The following is a 22,500-nucleotide window of genomic DNA, read 5'->3' as shown; positions in this document are numbered from 1 at the left end:
CTTTTCTTTCCTTTCTTTCACACATATTTTGGGTCGTTTTTATTTTTATTTCTTTTTTTCTACACTCTTCCTCTGCATCCCGTCTTTCCGTTTTCTTTCGATCTCCTTTGTAAAATGCCCCTACACTTTCCCGTTTTCTTTTCATCCGTTTCTTCGAATTAAGATTTTATTATAAAATATAGCCTCTCGCTCATTGCCCTATGTTTTATATTTGGATATTTTCCATAATCAGTTTTGAGGCGTAAACAGATTACATACAATACATGCATTGTTTATACACATACGTACATGTATAATCTCTTAATAAACAGAGAAATTCGCCATGGTTGATTTAATTAACACTGTCTATTTGCACCAAAGGCTATAGAAGTCATAACATATTTCCAGGCAAAGTACTATCAAGAGATAGTTGAATGGAATAGTTTGACTATTAGATAAGATAGTAAAGATGAAACTACCCAAAAAGGTGTTCACCATTTCTGTACAAAAAACTATCCCAGCTTTACTATCCGTCTTTACATTGTCGATGTTTTAGGGACTATTGAATAACCAGTGTTGCTACTGTGATCTATGCCAGTTCCACAAATGAGCGAGATTTTGTCCACAAAATTCCCACAAGGAAATCTGAATTTTCATTTTTTTTTCCACAAAAAGGAATTATTATTATACACACAAACAAGTTCATTGCAACATGTAATTTGCTTGGAAAATATCACATGTAAGCAAATTTCTCAGACACAAATTTGTAGAAAATTCCCAGAAATGTGTAAGAGCTTTCCCACAAAATTCCCACAAGGAAATCTGAATTTTCAATTTTTTCCCACTAAAAGAAGGAATTATTATACATAACAAGTTCATTGCAACATGTAATTTGCTTGGAAAATATCACATGTAAGCAAATTTCTCAGACACAAATTTGTAGAAAATTCCCAGAAATGTGTAAGAGCTTTCCCACAAAATTCCCACAAGGAAATCTGAATTTCCACATTTTCCCCCCACAAAAAGAAGGAATTATTATATACACAAATAAGTTCATTGCAACATATAATTTCCTCACAAAACGCCCCATGTGAGCAAATTTCTCAAGACACAAATTTGTGAAAAATTCACACAAAAAGGCGTCGGTGCTAATGACACCCCTACGGAGCAGGGTCACGAAGTGTTCTTATATGATTAAAATCTCATCTTTATTCAGTAGGATATGATGATTACTTTTACCAGTGCTATCTCCCTTGCTCCCCGGTCCTCCTTATATCACTCTTCCATTACCTAAGTCGTTCCATCTCTCACACGTGATATTGCTTAAAGGATAGAAACGCTGGGTATCAATACACTAGGATTAAATTGTTCAGTAACTGGTTTAAAAAGAAATATGTACAATGCATAACAAGAATAAAGATTCTAGTCAACATCGTCTTCAACTCCGTTCCTTATGTTCTTTTTTTTTTTCTTCTTACGTTCAAAATGATCTTCTACAATACATATATATATATATATATACAGGGTGCGGCAGGTATTTGAGAACAAAGGAGATTGTTTGTAATAAGGGTTATTAACGTTTTAGTATATATTTAAATTAGCATTTATTGTATTCTATACATTAACGCAAAGCAAATGCACTGTTTCACTCAATGAAACCTCCATCCTTGTCAATGATATCTTCCAAGCGACGTCTAAATCGTTGGCAAGCAGCAATGAGTTGACTCTTGGGGATGTTAGCCATTGCAGCGACAATGGCTTCTTGGAGAGATGCTATAGTGTTGTGAGGTTTACGATTAGACTCCCTCTCAACTACGCCCCAAACATAATAGTCCAAAGGATTGACATCAGGGGAGCTAGGGGGCCACATGTTGGGGGTTACGTGGTCATGAAAATTGGTGGCCATCCATTCTTGGGTTGTGTGAGCTGTATGGGATGGAGCAGAGTCTTGCTGGAAGACGTACGGCCTGCCACGTGCTACACCATCCATCCAAGGCTTTACAACAGTCTCCAACACTTCAGTGTAAGAAGCTGCATTGATACGAAGTCCTTGGCGGAAAAAAAAAGGGAGGCATCACATCGCCTTCACTGCTCACGACACCCAGAACCATCACTGATGCTGGAAATTTAGTATGCATAACCGTTGGAACTTCACCTGCAGTTTGACACAACCAACGATCGTTCCTCCTATTCACCTTCTGGTCCTGAACAAAGTTCTTCTCATCAGAGAAGAACCAAAGGATTCCTGGTTCTTCAGGATGTTTTAACTTGTTCAAAAGACGTCTGGCCCTAATGACTCGGTTCTCACGTGTCTTCTGTGACATGAACTGTCCTCTTCGGATCACATACGACTTATACCGGAGATCTTCGTGAACAACACGTCGAATGGTGGCCTCATCAACTTGAAAATCCTTGGCCAGTGCCCTCATGGACTTCCCAGGGCTTTCATCAATCGCCGATTGAATAGCATTTATGAATTCTGATGTTCTGATGCTGTCCGATCGTCGGGAATGTTGTTTACGTTGCGATGTACTTGCCACATTGCCTCTGGCATCCACAAGTTCCCTTCTGACCTTATAAACGAAGGACCGGGCAACATTAAGGAAGGCAGCAATTTCAGAATTAGTATGCCCAGCTGCTATAGAGACAATAACTGCATGCCTTTTCATTTCTTGGGTAATATTTGATTGTGACATTTTCATCTGGAAAAGAAAAGGAATGGTTAGCTATGGTGTCTAAGCTACTAGACCACATAGAAGATGCGTTCTCAAATACCTGCCGCACCCTGTATATATATATCATGTATATACATGTATATGTATGTATATATATATATATATATATATACATATCACGTGAAAAACAGTCATAGCAAAATAGTCTGGGGACAGGGAATCTCTATATTTCAATTGCAAACTGCAATCCTCTTCAGTATCTACTGAAGAGTATTGCAATTTGCAATCGAAACATATAGATTCCCTGTGTCCAGTCTTTTTGGCTCCAGCTGTGGTTTTCACGTGATCGACAATTGTGGTGCTACATTTTTCATCAGATATATATATATATATATATATACATATATATATATATATATATATATATATATATATATATATATATATATACCCCCACGTCACTCAGTGACCACTTCTAGGTCATGCGTCATAGAAAAAAATATAGAAAAATACAAATAAACTCTATCAAGGACAGGAAAGAATCGTCTTTGTAGATACGTACAGATCGCCTATAACAACAGAAGCTATAAACTAATATGAAAGACGACCTAAGCAAAGAGAACAAACAGAATAACATAAGAGGCCGATTTAGGCCCTGAAAGGTTTGTCATATCTGATCAAACGCTTTCGTTAATTACAGCAAAACTACGCGGTACAGTGTCCTTTGTAGAGTCCATTAGCTTTTTAGAGGCCCACTTCAAGAGAATAGGAGACAATTGGTACTATAAGTAGTAGTACTACAGACGAGAGGATCCACTTCTTATTCTCTAATAACTTAATGACTAATGCTAATGTGTGTGTGTGTGTGTGTGTGTGTGTGTGTGTGTGTGTGTGTGTGTGTGTGTGTGTGTGTGTGTGTGTGTCTGAATGAATATGTGTGTATATGTTTGCCTGCGCGTGTATGTGTCCGCGCGCGCGCGCATGTGTGCACGTTATGCCTGTGTGCACGTTGTACGTCTGTGTTTCTGAGTCTACATGTATTATTTTCTAGCTTTATACATTCATGTATACATACATACATATATACATACATAACATACATACATACATAACATACATACATACACACATGCATGCATGCATACATACATACATACATACTTATACAAAAGGTTTTTTCCCCCTTACACGGGAGGTAGCCAATAAACAAAGGTATAGAAACCACTCCCACCCATTCCACCCCCTACATACTCCACTCCCCTCTACCCTCCTCCCTCCCTCTTGTCTTGATACCTCCTGGATAACGGGTCATCCCTGCATCTTGTCCACTGCTGTATATTCTTAGCAAATCAGACAATTTCACATTCGTGTACAAAAGTTGCATCTGATGTGGTAATCGTTCGTAAGAGAAGGGTTAAATTAATCCCCAATTCTCTTTGAACTTGTTATAGAATTTCCCGTCCCCCATCACATAGATTATATTCAATCAATATTTCATTAGTTTGTACAATTATACAACAATGCCACACTTAGATGCTTTATACCTTACAAGGGCCATCCTAGTATGTGGCAATATTATCTACAATATATAATTCGATTATCACGGACACATAATAGTTACTTACATTACAGTGACTTTATTTTACAAAAATGCTATATGCGTTAAGGGGACACTACAGTAGTGGCGCGTTGCCGCACATCTCATCACGAATGCTCTGATGTGGAATAAGAAGGTCTTTGGCAGAAACTTCGGCAGAAGAATCTCTTCGGCGATTTTCTTAGTTCGTCATGATTGTCTCTGAGACTCCTTCTTCGACCTTCCGGGACTCTTGAGACTCATTTGGGCGTCTTTGGTTCTTGCGTCTCGACTTTTTTTTTTTTTTTTTTTTTTTTCAAATTTCTTGTCTGTCACTGCCGCCAGACCAAGCCCCTCCTCCTCCTCCATTTCCTCCTCTTCTTCTTCCTCCTCCTCCTCCTCCTCTTCCTTTGTGTTCCTTTGTGTTCCTCTTCCTACTCCTCCTCATCTTCCTCCTCTCCCTCTTCTTACTCCTTCTCATCTTCTTCCTCCTCCTACTCCTCATCTTCCTCGTCCTCCCCCTCCTCTTCTTACTCCTCCTCCTCCTCCACTCCTTCCTCTCTTCCTCCACTTCCTACTCCTCTTTCTTCTTCCTTTTCTCCATTAGTCTTCTTCAATGACTTCCGCCCCTCTTAATTCTCACGATCAACAACCCTCTTCTTTTTCGAGATTGTCTAAGAAGATAGAAGCGATAGTAAACGACGGTATCTAACCATTTCTTTTATATCAAAATCGTTCCATTCAGCTTAGAGGTTTCATGAGTGCTGTAGCGATGCTATTGTTGGTGAAAAGAAAGGGGTTTTGGTGACTTCGTCTCAAAGGATTACAAAGGCGGAGCATGCCGACAGGAGACCTTTTGATCCATATCTAGGTCGGATGCAAAAAAAAAAAAAAAAAAAAAAAAAAAAAAAATAATAATAAATTAAAACTATAATAATGTAAAAATAACAAATAGAATACATAAATAAATGCATAGGTATAGTTGAATAACAAACAAAAAGGTAAATAGTAAATGATTATAAATTGACATATAACTAATAATAAATGAAAATCAGACAGACAAATTATAACAAAACAAAAACAAATAATATTGTAAGGTACGAGTGAACTGATTTTACATGCGGTGGGAGCCGCTATATATACTGCGTGGGTGCGTAATTACATACTTGCACTGGGATAGGTTAGGTCGGGTCAAGTAGGGTCACACTGGCAGAAAAGCGTCAGGTCGTGGGCAACATCATGCACGTTCCATGCCACGTGATCATCGTGGTGTGTACAGTGTAAAAGGCAGAATTTTATTTATTTTTTTATTTATTTATTTCATTTATCTATTCATTTTACTGGTAATCATATATGTGTGTACTAGTATTAGTGCACTTGTGTATTTATACTAGTGTACTTGTATTAGTGTAGTAATGTACTAGTACTAGTGTACTAATGAACTAGTTCTAGTGTACTAGTATTTGTGAACTAGTACATACATATACCAAAGGCTCTTTCCCCCTTACACGGGGGGTAGCCAAAAAGAAAAGGGCATAGAAACCACTCCCACCCATTCCATTTCCTATATATTCCACTCCCCTCCACCCTCTTCCCTCCCTCTTAACTTGGCATCTCCTGGATGACAGGTCATCCCTGCATCCTGTCCACTACCCTGGGTCAGAAGCAGTGTCGCAAGACACAGCACATCCACAGCAAATCTTGAGACAGTGCGATGTAGTTCAGTTCGAAGCTTTAAGATTCGTTTAGATAAACACCTAAGAAAGATGCTTGCCTGTCATTTATTTTGTATTATTTGTTTATGTGTTTGTTATTATTTGTCTGTTTATTATCATTTGCTTAATTTTCATTTGTTATCAATTATTATATGCTTAATTGTCATTTATTATTAATCATCATTTGCTTAATTTTCATTTGTTATCAATTATTATATGCTTAATTGTCATTTATTATTAATCATCAGTCAATTTATTATTATTATTTACCTGTTTGTTTATTATTTAACTATACCTGTGCATTTATCCATTTTATTCATTATTATTAGTATCATTATAATCTTTATTTTTATCTATTTATTTATCTATTCTTTTAATTTATACTTATAGTTTTTTTCAGCATCCGACCTAGTTATGGACCAAAAGGTCTCCTGTCGGCATGCTCAACCTTTGTAATCATTTGTAAAAATATTATCCAGAATAAAATCAGTGCAGTTTACCAACAGTGGGGTGCTTCCTATAGCTGAATAAAATCACCTGGCGACAACCATAATAAAATAAATGCAGTTTAACAACATAGTGGGATATCCTTTTTGACTACAGTGGGGTGTTTCCTATAGCTGAATAAAATCGCCTGCCGACAACCAGAATAAAATAAATAAGTCATCCGTCGTGGAAGGGATTAACTCTTCCTGTTTCGGAAATTGATTTTCCGGGTCTTCCTCTCTTTCTCTCTATTTTCTCTCTTTATCCTATCTATCTCCCTCTCTTTTTCTCTCCCTCATCTCTATCTTTCTCTCTCTCTCTCAATCTCTCTCTCTCTCTCTTCTCTCCTCTTTCTCTCTCCCTCCCTCTCTTTCTTCCCCTCCCTTTTTTTTCTCCCCCTCTATCATTCTCTCTTCTCTTCTCTCTCTCTCCCTCTCTTTCTTCCCCTCCCTCTCATTCTCTCTCTCTCTCTCTTTCAGCACCCAATCCCGTAGACTCCCCCCACATCACCACCCACCCCCGTCGCCTCCCAGCAGAAGCCAGCCTCCTCCCCCCCCTTCCTCCCTTCTTCTCTCCCCCTCCCCCCAACCCGTTGGGTCATCAAAATTCCTCGCTAAGTTCGCCAGCACTTCTTATCTTGTCTTGCCTTCGCTTGTCTTTTGTCTGCCTCGGTTGCTCTCTCTCTCTCTCTCTCTTTCTCCGTCTGTCTGTCTCTCTGTCTTTCTCCATATTTCTCTCTCGCTCTCTTCCTCTCTCTCTCCCCCTTCCTCTCTCTCTCTCTCTTTCTCTCTCTCTCTCTCTCTCTCTCTCTCTCTCTCTCTCTCTCTCTCTCTCTCTGGCCTTTTGCATCGCTTCGATGTTTCGACAACTGCTTTGCCACCGCGGCACTTTCGGAAAGGAGACTCAAGTGAAACACACACACTCACACACACTCGCTCTCTTTCATTCTCTCCTTTTCCTCTCTTTTTATGTCCTTCCCTATCTCCATCACGCCCTTCATCCTTCTCTCCCTCATTCCCTCAGTCACTCACTCACTCTTACTCACTCACTCTCAGTCACTCTCACTCACTCACTCACTCTCTCCCTCCCTCCCTCCTTCCATCCCTCCCTCTCTCCTACTCCCTTCTTTCATTCCCCACCCTCCCTCTGATCAGTCAACTCTTCAATCCCCTCCATCTCCATCTCATCAGTCCCATCCCATACCTCTCTTTTCTTCTCTTTTTTTCACTCATGCTCTCTCATGTTTTCTTCCTCTCTCATAGTTTCCCTTTTTCTTTTCCTTCTTCATCATCTTCTGGCTGTTGTTCTTTGTTCCGTGTTTGTCTTTGTGTCTTGCTGGTCGACTTCCTGTTCAAGCCACGAGAAGTTAATTCCTTTTCACTGTTGTTGAAGACTTACACGTCTCTTCTGACTGCAGCAAGATAGCTTTATATTCACCCGAAAGGAACTTTCATCGTCGTGAATGAGTTCGTTTGTTTTGTACAAATGGTGATTGGGAGATTGTCTCTGTTAAGAATAGGTCTATGCCTCGTATTGGGTCTTACAGTACTTTCTGTCTCTCTCTCTCTCTGTCTGTCCCTCTCTTACCCCCTTCATCATCATCATCATCATCTTATTCTTATTCTTGTGAAAGGTTGTGATTCACTCTCTCTCTCTCTCTCTCTCTCTCTCTCTCTCTCTCTCTCTCTCTCTCTCTCTCTCTCTCTCTCCATCATCTTATTCTTATTCTTGTGGAAGTTTGTGATCCACATTTTGAAGGCGATGAGAGTACCGGAACAATTAAAGGCTGTTTGTCCATAGTCAGTCGAGATCTGCGCTAAGAAGCAAGGCAACTGACCACAAAGGCCATAATAGCTACCACAACATATATATATATATATATATATATATATATATATATATATATATATATATATATATATTCGTACAGTAATATTTACAATGTGACAAGTAGGTTTTTACATGGTTGAGTGATACACTCTATATATATATATATATATATATATATATATAATATGTATATATATATATAATTGTGATACATAGATGGATATGGCGTATTTTAATACTACATGGTGAAAAATGAAATATCAGGAAAATTCCTTCTGTGGACGTATGCTTCTCAATGGTCGTCTCTTGTGCGGACCAGGCGTCCTAAGGGTCAAGGTCAGGCCCGCCTAATTACAGTCAAGTGGCCTCTACGGTCGGTTTCTGGTTAGACCTAAGGCTCAACAGCCGCCTGGTGCTGCTGCTGCGACATACGCGACGTCGTCTGTCTTGATGTCTATATTCTCGAAGTGTGACGTCCTGTGACGTGTAATATATCTTCTTCCAACATTCTTTTCTTTCTTCTTCTTCTTCCAACATTCTTCTCTTTCTTCTTTTTTTCTTCTCTCTCTTCTGTTTCTTATTCTTACTCTTCTCTTTCTTCTATTTCTTCTTCTTCTTCCTCTTTCTCTTCTTCTTCTTTCTCTTCTTCTTCTTCCTCTTTTCCCCACTGTTCTTCTTCTTCTTCCTCTTTCTCTTTTTCTTCCTACTTTGTTCCACTGTCATTTTTTTGTACTGTTCTATTTTGTTTTTTCTATATTATCATCATCACCATCATCATCATCATCATCATTATCATCATCATCATTACTATTTCTTCCTTTTATTCTTTTTCTTCTTGCTCTTCCTTCCCTTCGTCTTCCTCATCGTCTTCTGTCAGCTTCTTATCTTAGCTTCTCCTTCTTCCTCTGTTTTTCACTGACCTCAGTTTGCTGAGGTCATCCCTGATGATGCGTTCTTGCAGTTGATGTCCTTCTTGTTGACTTTGAAGTTTCTTCTCCTCCTCCTCCTCCTCTTCCTCCTCTTCCTCCTTCTCCTCCTCTTCCTCTTTCTCCTCCTCTTCCTCCTCCACCTCATCTTTTGCTAAACTTCCTTTGCCTCTACCTTTCTTCCTCTTCCTATTCCTCCTCCTTCTCCACCTCATCTTTTGCTAAACCTCGTTTGCCTCTACCCTTCTTCCTCTTCCTCTTCCTCCTCCTCCACCTCATCTTTTGCTAAACTTCCTTTGCCTCTACCCATCTTCCTCTTCCTCCTGTTTCTTTTCCTGTTTCTTCTTCCATTCCTCATCTTACTTCTCCTCTTTCCCTCGCTCCTCTTTTTATTTTCTCTTTTTCTCCTCTACTTCTTACTTTCCTGTTTCTTTTCCTATTGCGTTACCTCTTTCTCCATTTCTATTTTTCCTTTCCTATTTTTCCTTCTTCCTACCCTTTCCCCATCTCCATTTAATCTTCCCGTTTCCTCTTTTTTTTTTTTCGTTCTTTTTTCCTTATATTTACTCCACCAATGATTTTTCCTTTCGTTATTTGGAATTCAACGAATACATTTTTCTCTCCTTCGCTGTAATCGTTGTTCCTTTGTCTCTCGTTCTAATGCGTTCTAATGCCCTCTTTTGTCTCTCGCCCTCCATCCCATTGTTTTTCGCCTCAATGTATGCACCGGACGTCACTCGGGTCCTTATCCTCTTAGGCTGACTCGATAAGTTCCGCGAGCACTCGCTGTCGCCGCGTTCTTTGTCCTCTTCTTCGCCTGCGACTTCTTCTTCTGGTTTTCGTTTCTCTTCTTCTTTTCTTTATTCTTCTTCTTTTTTCCTTCATCTTCTTTTACTTCTTCTTCTTCTTTGTTTTCTTCTTCTTCGTCTTCTTCTTCTTCGTCTTCTTCTCCTTCTTCTTCGTCTTCTTCTTCTTCTTCGTTGTCTTCTTCTTCTCTTCTCCCTTTTCTTCTTCTTCCTTCTTCTATTTCTTCCTTTTTCTTATTCTTCTTCCTCTGCTTTATCTCCTTTTTCTTCGTCTTCTTCTTCGTCTTCTTATTATTCTTTTTCTTCCTTTTTCTTTTCTTCTTCCTCTTCTTCTTTATTTATTTCTTCGTCGTCGCCTTCTTCTTCTTCTTAGTCGTCGTCGTCGTCGCCTTCGTCTTCGATTTTGTCGTCTTCGTCCTCGTCTTCTTCTTCTTCTTCTTCGATGTCGTCGTCTTATTCTTCATCTTCTTCTTCATCTTTATTTTCGTCTTCGTTGTCGTCATCTTGTTGTTTTTGTTGTTGCTGTTGTTGTGTTGTTGTAGTTGTTGTTGTTCTTCTTCTTTTTCTTCGTCTTCTTCTTGTTCTTCCTTTTCTTTTTCTTCTTCTTGTTCTTGTTCTTCCTTTTCTTTTTCTTCTTCTTCCTCTCCTATTCCTTTTTCTTTCTTCTTATTATTTTTATTATTTCCTCTTCCTCCTCTTCCTTTTCTCTTTCTTCCTCCTTCCTCTTTTTTTTTTCTTTTTTTATTCTTCTTCAGTTGCTTCTGCATTTCCATTCAATCCCCTCCCTTTCCTGATTCTTTGTTGTATTTTTTTTTTCTTCGTTTTTTCTTGGTCGAGTCTCAGGCTCTGCTTCGTCGTGATGGATTTGATTGGTTTCGTGTTTTGTCTTTGCCTTCGCTTGACCTTGAAGTCTTTTCGAAAAAAAAAAAATCGGAAGCTTCCGGGTCACCTCTGATTTGGTGAATTTTTTTGAGTTTGATTTTTGTTTTTTGTTTTTTGAGTTTGACTCTTTTCTTTAAGCATTTTGTTATCTTTCTGAAGGTTCTTAGCCTCTGTTGCTTTGTTCTTCAGCACAGGATCTTCAGTTTTCCCTCTACACTCTTTTCTCTTTATTTTCTCTCTTTTTTTATCGTCTCTTCCCTTTCGCATAGCTCTTTTTTGTAATAGAAAATAGTCTATTTAGAAATATTCATTCAAAATCATTTAAATTCTAATTCTTATAATGTCCCTTAGACGAATCATATTACTTGAAGCCAGAGGAGAACTTATGAAGTGTTTAATCAAACTGAAAAAATATAAATTCCTAAACTCAACTCCTGTTGACCCAAAATAGACTTTGTAGACTTTTTTTCATCTTCCTTTAGTGTCTTGTTCCTTCCCACTCTTCTTTTCTTCTTCTTCTTCTTCTTCTTCTTCTTCTTCTTCTTCTTCTTCTTCTTCTTCTTCTTCTTCTCCCCTTCCTTCACGGCTTCTCTTCCCCCTCCTCCTATGCTCCTCCCTCTATTCCTCCTTTTTTTTTTCTTCTTCTTCTTCTTCCTCCCTTCCTTCACGGCTTCTCTTCCCCCTTCTCCTATGCTCCTCCTCTATTCTTCCTTTTTTCTACTTCTTCTTCTTCCTCCTTTCCTTCACTTCCTCTCTTCCCCCTCCTCCTATGCTCCTCCCTCTATTCCTCCTTTTTTCTTCTTCTTCTTCTTCTTCTTCTTCCCCCCTTCCTTCACGGCTTCTCTTCCCCCTCCTCCTATGCTCCTCCCTCTATTCCTCCTTTTCTTCTTCTTCTTTTTCTTCCTCCCTTCCTTCACTTCCTTTCTTTCCCCTCCTCCCTCTATTCCTCCTTTTTTCTTCTTCTTCTTTTTCTTCCTCCCTTCCTTCACTTCCTCTCTTCCTACTCCTCCTATGCTCCTCCCTCTATTCCTCCTTTTCTTCTTCTTCCCCCTCCCTTCCTTCACGGCTTCTCTTCCCCCTCCTCTTATGCCTCCTCCCTCTATTCCTCCTTTTTTTTCTTCTTCTTCTTCCTCCCTTCCTTCACGGCTTCTCTTCCCCCTCCTCCTATGCTCCTTCCTCTATTCTTCCTTTTTTCTACTTCTTCTTCTTCCTCCTCCCTTCCTTCACTTCCTCTCTTTCCCCTCCTCCTATGCTCCTCCCTCTATTCCTCCTTTTCTTCTTCTTCTTCTTCTTCTTCTTCTTCTTCTTCTTCTTCTTCTTCCTCCTCCTCCCTTCCTTCACGGCCTCTCTTTCCCTCCTCCTATGCTCCTCCCTCTATTCCTCCTTTTTTTCTTCTTCTCCTTCTTCCTCCTCCCTTCCTTCACTTCCTCTCTTCCACCTCCTCCTATGCTCCTCCCTCTATTCCCCCTTTTTTTTTCTTCTTCTTCCTCCTCCCTTCCTTCACTTCCTCTCTTCCCCCTCCTCCTATGCTTCTCCCTCCATTCCTCCTTTTTTTCTTGTTCTTCCTCCTCCCTTCCTTCCTTCACGGCTTCTCTTCCCCCTCCTCCTGTGCTCCTCCCTCTATTCCTCCTTTATTTCTTCTTCTTCCTCCTCCCTTCCTTCACTCCCTCCCTTTCCCCTCCTCCTATCCTCCTCCCTCTATTTCTCCTTTTCTTCTTCTTCTTCTTCTTCTTTTCTTTTTCTTCTTCTTCTTCTTCTTCTTCTTCTTCCCCCCTTCCTTCACGGCTTCTCTTCCCCCTCCTCCTACGCTCCTCCCTCTATTCCTCCTTTTTTTTCTTCTTCTTCTTCCCCCCTTCCTTCACGGCTTCTCTTCCCCCTCCTCCTATGCTCCTCCCTTTATTCATCCTTTTTTTCTTCTTCTCCTTCTTCCTCCTCCCTTCCTTCACGGCCTCTCTTCCCCCTCCTCCTATGCTCCTCCCTCTATTCCTCCTTTTCTTCTTTCTCCTCCCTTCCTTCACGGCTTCTCTCCCCCCTCCTCCTATGCTCATCCCTCTATTCCTCCTTTTTTTATTCTTCTTCTTCTTCCTTCCTTCCTTCACTTCCTTTCTTCCTACTCCTCCTATGCTCCACCCTCTATTCCCCCTTTTTTTCTTCTTCTTCTTCCTCCTCCCTTCCTTCACTTCCCCCTCCTCCTATCCTCCTCCCTTTATTCCTCTTTTTTCTTCTTCTTCCTCTTCACTCTCTCGAGACTCGTGTTTTGCATCACCACTTTATTGCCTGCTTCCTTCCTCACCCTAAGTCCCTTCCCCTCTCCCCCCTCTCAGTGACCACCCCACTCCGTCCCTGCCCCCCACCCCCACCCCACCCCTCAACCCTGAGAGACTCGACGTTCCTCGATGTCAATTGTACCTCGACTTCGCCTGATCTTCTTAGCGAAGTTTGCCTTCTTCGTCAGCCTCGAGAACTCCTGTTGTACTTTCTTCTCTTCCTTGGATTTTCTCTTCGTTGTTCTTTTCATTCTTCTTTCTTCCCCTTTCCGTTCTTCTCATCCTCCCTTGTTTCTTCGTTCTTTTTTTTTTTTTTTTTTTTTTTTTTTTTTTTGCTGGCTTATCCTGTTTTTTTTTTTATTTCTCTTCTTCTCTTCCTTGGATTTTCTTTTCGTTGTTCTTTTCATTCTTCTTTCTTCCCCTTTCCGTTCTTCTCATCATCCCTTGTTCTTTCTATTCTTCTGTTTCTTCGTTTTTTTTTGCTTGCTTTTCCTGTTTTTTTTTTTGTTTCTCTTCTTCTCTTCTCTTGATTTTTTTCGTTGTTCTTTTTATTCTTCTTTCTTCCCCGTCCCGTTCCTCTCCTTTTCCCCTCCCTTGTTCTTTCTCTTCTTCTGTTTCTTCGCTTTTTTATTTTTTTTGCTTGTTTTTTCTGTTTTTTTCTCTTCTTCTCTTCTCTTGATTTCTTTTCGTTTTTCTTTTCATTCTTCTTTCTTTCCCTTTCCATTCTTCTCTCTCCCTTGTTCTTTCTCTTCTTCTGTTTCTTCGTTTTTTTACTTATTTGTTGTTGTTTTTTTGCTGGTTTTTCCTGATTTTTTTGTTTCTCTTCTCTTCTCTTGATTTCTTTTCGTTGTTCTTTTCATTCTTCTTTCTTCCCCTTTCCGTTCCTCTCCTCTCTCCCTCCCTTGTTCTTTCTCTTCTGTTTCTTCGTTGTTGTTTTTTTGCTGGCTTTTCCTGATTTTTTTTATATTTCTCTTCTTCTCTTCTCTTGATTCCTTTTCGTTGTTCTTTTCATTCTTTCTTTCCCTTCCTGTTCCTCTCCCCACGCCTCCCTTGTTCTTTCTCTTCTATTTCTTCATTTTTTTTTACTGTTTTTTCCTTATTTTTTTTCTCTTCTTCTGCATTCCTCTATTTTACATTTTGTGTCCGGTTTCTCATCTTCTCATTTTGTTTCTCTTTCGTGATTATATTTCTTGTTTGTCCTTTTCTTCTTTCTTCCTAGCATTTTTACTTGTTTTTCTTTTTTTCTGTTTTTTGCTTTCTGCGTTTATTCTTCGTTTGTTCCTACTCTCTTTTTACTGCAGCCCATCTTTCTCTCTCTTTCTACCAAAATCTCCAAGTGTGTGTTTCTTTTCTTCATAATTTTTCCTCTCTTCTCTTTTTCTTGTGTTATTTTATGTTCTCTTTTTTATTTATTTTTTCTCTCTCTCTGCCAAAATCTCCAATTGTTTGTTTCATTTCTTCATAATTTTTCCTCTCTTCTCTTTTTCTTATGTTATTCTGTGTTCCCTCTTATATTTGTTCTCCCTGCTCTGCTCTTTCTCTTTTCATATACTCTCTCTTCTCTCCTTTTCCTCTGACCAATTGCTCTCGTTTTTTGTTTGCTTGTTTGTTATTGTTGTGTTTTGTTTTACGTCTGTTCAGTTTCCGTCTTTGTTTTTTATGACCTATTTTTTCCTCCTTCTTGATTAACGTTCTCCCTCTTTGTATCTCTCCTTAATTTCACTTTTTTCTTGTCTGTGTTTTGTTCGTACCTTCTCTTCTTGTCCATTCCTTTAATTCTAAACTGAGCCTTTTTCTTTCCCATCTGCTCGCCTTCCATTATTTCAAGCTATCCACCTTATTGCCCTCTTTCTCATTCTACAAAGGATTGCAAAGGAGGAGCATGCCAACAAGAGACCTTTTGGTCCATAACTAGGCCGGATGCGGAAAAAAATAATGATAAATACATAAAAGAAAAAAATATATATATATATATAATAATATGAATAATAAATAAAATTAAATGCACAGGTATAGTTAAATAATAAACAAACAGGTAAATAGTAAATAACAATAAATTTACAGATAACTAGTAATAGATAAAAATCAAGAAAATAATAATAAACAAACAAATAATAACAAACAAATATCTTCTACTCATCCATTATATCCTCCATTTCCGCCTCTTTCTCTACTCTTTCTTGTCTTAGTCCTCTTCCTTGTCCTCGCCCTCCTCTTTATTCTCTTTCTCCTCAAACTCTTTTTCCTCTTATTCCTTATTCTTCTCATCCTCGCCCTCCTCTTTATTCTCTTTCTTCCTCTCTTACTTCTCAAACTCTTTTTCCTCTTCTCTTTTTCCTTATTCTTCTCATCCTCTTCTACGTTCATTTTCTCGTCTTCTTCCTCCTCCTCCTTATTCTCTTTCTTCCTCTCTTACTCCTCACACACTCTTTCTTCTCTTCTCTTTTTCCTTATTCTTCTCATCCTCCTCTCTTGTTCCTCTTCTTCGTTCATTTTCTCGTCTTCTTCTTCATCCTCCTTCTCTACTTTTCGTCTTTTCCATCTTCCTCTTCCTTTCTTGTATCTATCCTCTCCTGTTCAACTTTCATATTCTACTATTCTACTTTTCCCTCTTCTCCCCTTTCTCCCCCTCCTCCTCCGCTTCTCTTGTTATTCACCTTATTCTCTCTCTCTCGCTCCCCCTCCTACTCCTCCTCCTCCTCTTCTTCCACTCTTATATCCAGCCTTTATTCTTCCACTACCTTTCTTTTTCTACAACAGCTCATTTTCCTTCCTTCTCCTCCTCCTCCTTCTCTTTCTTCTCTCTTAATCCTACTGTCTTTCGTTCCCCTCTTTCTTTTTCCCGTCTCCTCCTCCTCCTTCTCCTCCTCTTTCTTCTCTCTTACTCCTACTCTCTTTCGTTCCCCGTCCTCCTTTTTCCCGTCTCCTCTTCCTCCTCCTCCCCTTTCCCCTCCTATCTTGTTCATCATCCTCTACTCTAATTTTCCTTTTCTCCCACGGCTCCTTTTCCTCCTCTTCCTTTTCCTCCTCTTCCTCCTCCTCTTATCTTGTTCATCATCCTCTACTCTGTACTAATTTTCCTTTTTTCCTGCGGCTCTTTTTCCTCTTCCTCCTCCTCGTCCTCTCCTCCTTTTCTTCGTTTCTTCCTCTTCCTCCTCCTCCTCCTTCACTTCCTCCTCCTCTTTCTCTTCCTCCTCCTCCTCCTTCTCTTCCTCCTATCTTGCTCATCATCTTCTACTCTGCACTAATTTTCCTTTTCTCCCGCGGCTCTTTTTCCTCCTCCTCCTCCTCCTCCTACTCCTCCCTGCTTTTCTTCGTCTCTTCCTCCTCCTCGTCCTCCTCCCCTAATCTCCCCAACCAGCTCACCACATTTTTTCTTTTTCTTTTTCTTTTTCATTTTCTTTATGTCACTCTCTGCTTTGCTATTCTTCTTTCTATGTCTTTTTTTCTCTTTTTGTACTAATTCTTTCATTCTTCTCGTTATCCTATTTTTGCTTCTTTCTTTCCTCTTATCTTTCTTTCATTTTCTTTTTGTTATTTTCCATTTTCTTTCTTTTCGTCTTCCTAATTTTCTTTTTCTTTCTTTTCGTCTTCCTAATTTTCTTTTTCTTTCTTTCCCTTTTCTTATATTTCCTTCACTTCCTCCTATCATCATCTTACTTTCTCTTCTTCTTCTGTTAATATCTCTCTTTCTCTCTCTTCCCTCTCTTTATTTTTATTTTTCTTCTTCCTCCTATCTTTTATTACCATCCTTTCTCTTCTTCCTCTCCTTTCTTTTTCTTCCTCCTCTCTCACCTCCTCTCATCATCTTGCTTCCTGTTCTTCCTTTCTTCATATCTCTCTCTTTCTCTCTTCTCTCTTTTTATCATTTGTCTTCTTCCTCTTTCCTTGGCTATTGTCCTTTCTCTTCTTCCTCTCCTATTTTTCTTTTTTTTTCACTTTCATTTCCTACTCTCATCATCTTACTTTCTCTTATTCCTCTGTTCATCTCTCTCTTCTCTCTCTCTCTCTTCTCTCTCTCTCTCCCTCTCTTTCTTGCTCTCTATTTCTCTCTCTCCCCCTCTCTTTCTTGCTCTTCCACTCTCTCTCTCTTTCTCTCTCTCTCTCTCTATCTCACTCACTCACTCACTTACTTACTCACTCACTCACTCACATTCTCTCTCTCTCTCTCTCTCTTTCGTTCAATCCGTACATCACCCACCTTTCTTCTTCCCTTTTTAACAATTCTTTCTTTTTCTTCTTCTTCTTCTTCTTCTTCCTCCTCCTCCTCCTCTCGGTTTTCCTTTTCCAGTTACCACAATGTAATTTTTCTTTCCACTTTGTCTTCCATATTTCCCCTCCTACTTAGCGAAAAAAGAAATTCTTTCGTGTGATGCCTGCATTGTTTCTCTCCTTCCTCTCTTCCTCTCGTTTCTCTTTTGTTCTCCCTCGTATTCGTTTCATCTTCTCTAAATGTTGTTTTGTGTCCTTTTGCTTATGATTTATTGGTCCATCAATCATTTCTTTACTTTCTTTGCGCTTAGCATTCGTCATTCTTCTTGATTTCCCTCCGTTTCCTCTTTAGGCTAGTGCTCTGTCTTTCCGTTTTTCATTTCCTCCTCTCAGCCAATTTTATGTATTTTTCGTTTTATTTATTTATTCATTTATTTATTTATTTATTTGTTTGTTTATTTAATTGATTTATTTATGTGTTTATTTATTTCCTCCTCAGCCATTTTTTATTTTCGTTTTTTATTTATCTATATTTATTTATTTATTTATTTATCTATCTATTTAATTGTTTTATATGTTTATTTATTTATTTATTTATTCGTTTTATTTTTATTTATTCATTTATTTATTTTTGTGGCTTTCTGCCTCGAAGTATACAGATTTCATTTCTACTGTCACCCTTTTCCCTTGTCAGTGACCTTGTGACCTCACATCTCTGACGTCAGAGAAATGACCTATGATGAGTCTGACCTTATAAAAGTCCTAGCTATCCTTTTGACATGCTTTCCTCTGGCTCCCAAAAGAAAATTTCTCTTCTTAGGGAATTCCACCTCCCTCGACATATAGGGAAAAAAATCCCTATATCAATTTCCCACATATAGGGGAAAATCCCTATATTAATTTCCCACATATAGGGGAAAAATCCCTATATTAATTTCCTCAATTAAGCTGATTGTTTTTTATCTTAGATTTACTCGTATTTCTGTCTGCCATCTCCGGTTTCGTTCAATAAAGAACGACCCAAGGATGACTGAAATTGATTGATTTTACTTTCTGTTTGTCTCGCGAGACATCTTACATTTCTGGCATGTTTGTTGTCAACCAATCTAAGTTGACCTTGACTCGAGACTTCATGGAATAGTTCTTCGTCTGGACACTGACCCACTGTGGACCGTAATTTAATCTTCTTGTGCTATTTGTGGGCACACTCGAGTATATCCTTGTGTATATATATGTATATATATATATATATATATATATATATATATATATATATATATATACGCGCTAAAGTTTGTATACTTGGACATGTACGATACATATACAAGCAAAAACGATTTCCCCAACCACTCATGCACATGTATACACATATCCACGTACACACACACAAATACATACATAAACGTTATCACACACATACACAGATGCATACATACATACACGTTCTCACACAAATACACGTTCTCTCACACACACATACACAGAAGCATGCATACAGTAAAGACAAACAAATCACAAGCCCACAAAACCAGAAGAACAGACCATGATTATCCGGGACAGTTGGACCCATATTACAGACAAATGTTCCTTGATGGTTCTGGAAGCGGCACCTGAAGGTGTTTGGACCAGGGATGGGCAACCTTTTTGTGCATGAAGGCCACCTTCCAATTCCCCGTCCCACATTGTGGCCGCCCTGATTTTTTTTTTTTTTTTTTTTTTTTTTTATATATATCTTATCCCTTTTTAGGGGACGGTGTAAGTTTTCCACCCCTTCCCTAAAAATTCAGTTTAAAAATATTTTTTTCATTTTAAAAATGTATATATGTATGAAATTTTTAAATGATTTTTTACCCATTTTTTTAAATTTCGAAGGCCGCAGGTTCCCCACCTCTGGTCTAGACTGAACAGTGGTTCTCAACAACCTTTTGCATCTATCCCATATTTATGTATTGCTGTTCTTTAGCCTACTGGAGATTACTTCATCACTAGATTTAATCGCTATGCATCCACTATCAACTCAAACTCAAAACTTGCCGGACTCAAACTCTGCGGGACTCAAACTCGCCGGGATTAATACTCGCCGGGACTGAAACTCGCCGGGACTCAAACTCGACGGGATTCAAACTTGCTGGGATTCAAACTCGCCGGGACTCAAACTCGCCGGGACTCAAACTCGACGGGACTCAAACTCGACGGGATTCAAACTTGCTGGGATTCAAACTCGCCGGGACTCAAACTCGACGGGACCCAAACTCGACGGGATTCAAACTTGCTGGGATTCAAACTCGCCAGGACTCAAACTCGTCGGGATTTAAACTCGCCAGGACTCAAACTCGACGGGACTCAAACTCGCCGGGACTCAAACTCGACGGGACCCAAACTCGACGGGACTCAAACTCGCTGGGACTCATACTCGCTGGGACTCAAACTCGTCGGGACTCAAACTCGGCCGGGATTCAAATTCGCCGGGACTGAAACTCGCCGGGACTCAAACTCGACGGGACCCAAACTCGACGGGACTCAAACTCGCCGGGACCCAAACTCGACGGGACTCAAACTCGCCGGGACTCAAACTCGACGGGACCCAAACTCGACGGGACTCAAACTCGCCGGGACTCAAACTCGCTGGGACTCAAACTCGTCGGGACTCAAACTCGGCCGGGACTCAAACTCGTCGGGACTCAGACTCGCCAGAGAACCTGAGGAACAAACAGGTCGGGAATCGGTACCACCTGTTGAATGGTTGACTCTATAGAGAAGGAAGGGGGTCATTACTTGGCAGTAATGACTTAAAGGGTTGCGATGGAAATTTTATTGTTTTTATCAATTACTAGGGGAAGGATTGAAAGCAAATAACATATTGGAAGCAAATAACATATTGGTAATGTGTATAAGGACCTTTTTTTTTACATTTGACTGAAAAAGTAGAGAGGTAGTATAGATAAGGAAGCACAGGCTTGGAGGTACACAGCGCGTATGTATACGCGTGTGAACGTACACACGCGCACACACACATACAACGAAAATTGTACACACACACACGTATATTTTTATAAGAACACTATTATGTAAATATGTTTTCGATTAGCCTATTTATTTTCATTGAGAAAGAAAAATGTTCTTATGAACGGGTTCAATATTTGATATCTTGCCGTGATTTTTTTTTCCGCAGGTAATCAAAATGTATAAGAATTTATAAACGTGTCATGTTCCCATATGATCAAACCATTAGCTCATCAAGCTCTTCAATCTTGGTTTGTTATATGCCATCTCAAACCTCACCTTTTCTCTCATCATCTCTTACCAGAAGTCTAAACTTGTATCAGAAAAAAAAAAATGTACCCCGTTCTTCATCTATTTCTTTGTTCTCTCTCCCCTCCCACTCAGAACATGAGCCTGAGTAGCTCTCGAGGCGGCTTCTCCATGGTCATCGAGAAGGGTCCGACCACAATCAGTTACCTCCTCCTCCAGAACGCAAGGGAAGAAGACTCTGGAATCTACAGATGCGCTCCATCCAACCTCAACGCTACTTCCATCAGAGTCCACGTGCTCAACGGTAAGGTCCTGTCCTCTTCTAAGTTCATTGGCGCTTCTTAAAGTTGATGACTTACATGTGTTTCCAGTACTCGGGTCCTGTTAATTTATTTTGAGTTATAGCCTCTTAAAGCGAGTCCACGTGCTCAACGGTAAGGTCCTGTCCTCTTCGAAGTTTATTGGCTCTTCTTAAAGTTGATGTCTTGCCTGTGTTTCCAGTACTCGGGTCCTGTTCATTTATTTTGAGTTAGGGCTGTCTCTAAGTCCATTGGGGACTCTTGAAGCGAGTCCACGTGCTCAACGGTAAGGTCCTGTCCTCTTGTAAGTTTATTGGCTCTTCTTAAAGTTGATGACTTGCCTGTGTTTCCAGTACTCGGGTCCTGTTGTTTCCAGCACTCGGGTCCTGAAAGTCCACGTGCTCAACGGTAAGGTCCTGTCCTCTTCTAAGTTCATTGACTCTTCTTAAAGTTGATGAGTTCCCTGTGTTTCCAGTACTCGGGTCCTGTTGTTTCCAGCACTCGGGTCCTGAAAGTCCACGTGCTCAACGGTAAGGTCCTGTCCTCTTCTAAGTTCATTGACTCTTCTTAAAGTTGATGACTTGCCTGTGTTTCCAGTACTCGGGTCCTGTTGTTTCCAGTACTCGGGTCCTGTTGTTTCCAGTACTCGGGTCCTGTTGTTTCCAGTACTCGGGTCCTGTTGTTTCCAGTACTCGGGTCCTGTTCATTTATTTTGAGTTATAGCCGTCTCTTAGTCCATTGGAGCCTCTTAAAGCGAGTCCACGTGCTCAACGGTAAGGTCCTGTCCTCTTTGAAGTTTATTGGCTCTTCTTAAAGTTGATGACTTGTCTGTGTTCCCAGTATTCGGGTCCTGTTGTTTCCAGTACTCGAGTCCTGTTCATTTATTTTGAGTTACGGCTGTCTCTAAGTCCATTGGAGCCTCTCGAAGCAAGTCCACGTGCTCAACGGTAAGGTCCTGTCCTCTTCTAAGTTTATTGGCTCTTCTTAAAGTTGATGACTTGCCTGTGTTTCCAGTACTCGGGTCCTCTTGTTTCCAGTACTTGGGTCCTGTTGTTTCTAGTACTCGGGTCCTGTTGTTTCCAGTACTCGGGTCCTGTTCATTTATTTTGAGTTACGGCTGTCTCTAAGTCCATTGGGGACTCTTGAAGCGAGTCCATGTGTTCAACGGTAAGGTCCTGTCCTCTTCTAAGTTCATTGGCTCTTCTTAAAGTTGATGACTTGCCTGTGTTTCCAGTACTCGGGTCCTGTTGTTTCCAGTACTCGGGTCTTGTTCTTGTATTTTGAGTTACGGCTGTCTCTAAGTCCATTAGAGCCTCTTGAAGCGAGTCCACGTGCTCAACGGTAAGGTCCTGTCCTCTTCTAAGTTCATTGACTCTTCTTAAAGTTGATGACTTGTCTGTGTTTCCAGTACTCGGGTCCTGTCTATTTATTTTGAGTCACGGCTGTCTCTAAGTCCATTGGAGCCACTTCAAGCTTACGTTCAAGATAGTTTTTGTGTTCATTGGTATGATACTGTGATAATTCTCTGGGTGTGTCGGTAGTCACTTTAATACAGTAAGTGTTGTTTCGTGATTGATGGAGTTCTTTAATGATAA

At 39.9% G+C, this 22,500-nt stretch overlaps 1 protein-coding gene across 1 annotated transcript in view; it reads left to right on the top strand.

The window, feature by feature from the left end:
* LOC143022349 (uncharacterized) overlaps positions 1–22,500 on the top strand; it is a 131,804-nt gene that overhangs the window by 36,434 nt on the left and 72,870 nt on the right. The window contains exon 3 of the mRNA XM_076180501.1: positions 20,742–20,910. Within this exon, the coding sequence (XP_076036616.1) occupies positions 20,742–20,910 (169 nt within the window). The remainder of the gene's footprint in view (positions 1–20,741; positions 20,911–22,500) is intronic.

The sequence above is a fragment of the Oratosquilla oratoria genome, chromosome 44, assembly GCF_046742065.1.
Source record: "Oratosquilla oratoria isolate Oo_2021 chromosome 44, ASM4674206v1, whole genome shotgun sequence".
In the NCBI taxonomy this organism is placed as follows: Eukaryota; Metazoa; Arthropoda; class Malacostraca; order Stomatopoda; family Squillidae; genus Oratosquilla; species Oratosquilla oratoria.
Note: the sequence above shows the minus strand (reverse complement) of the source record. Positions and strands in the feature narration are given on the sequence as shown.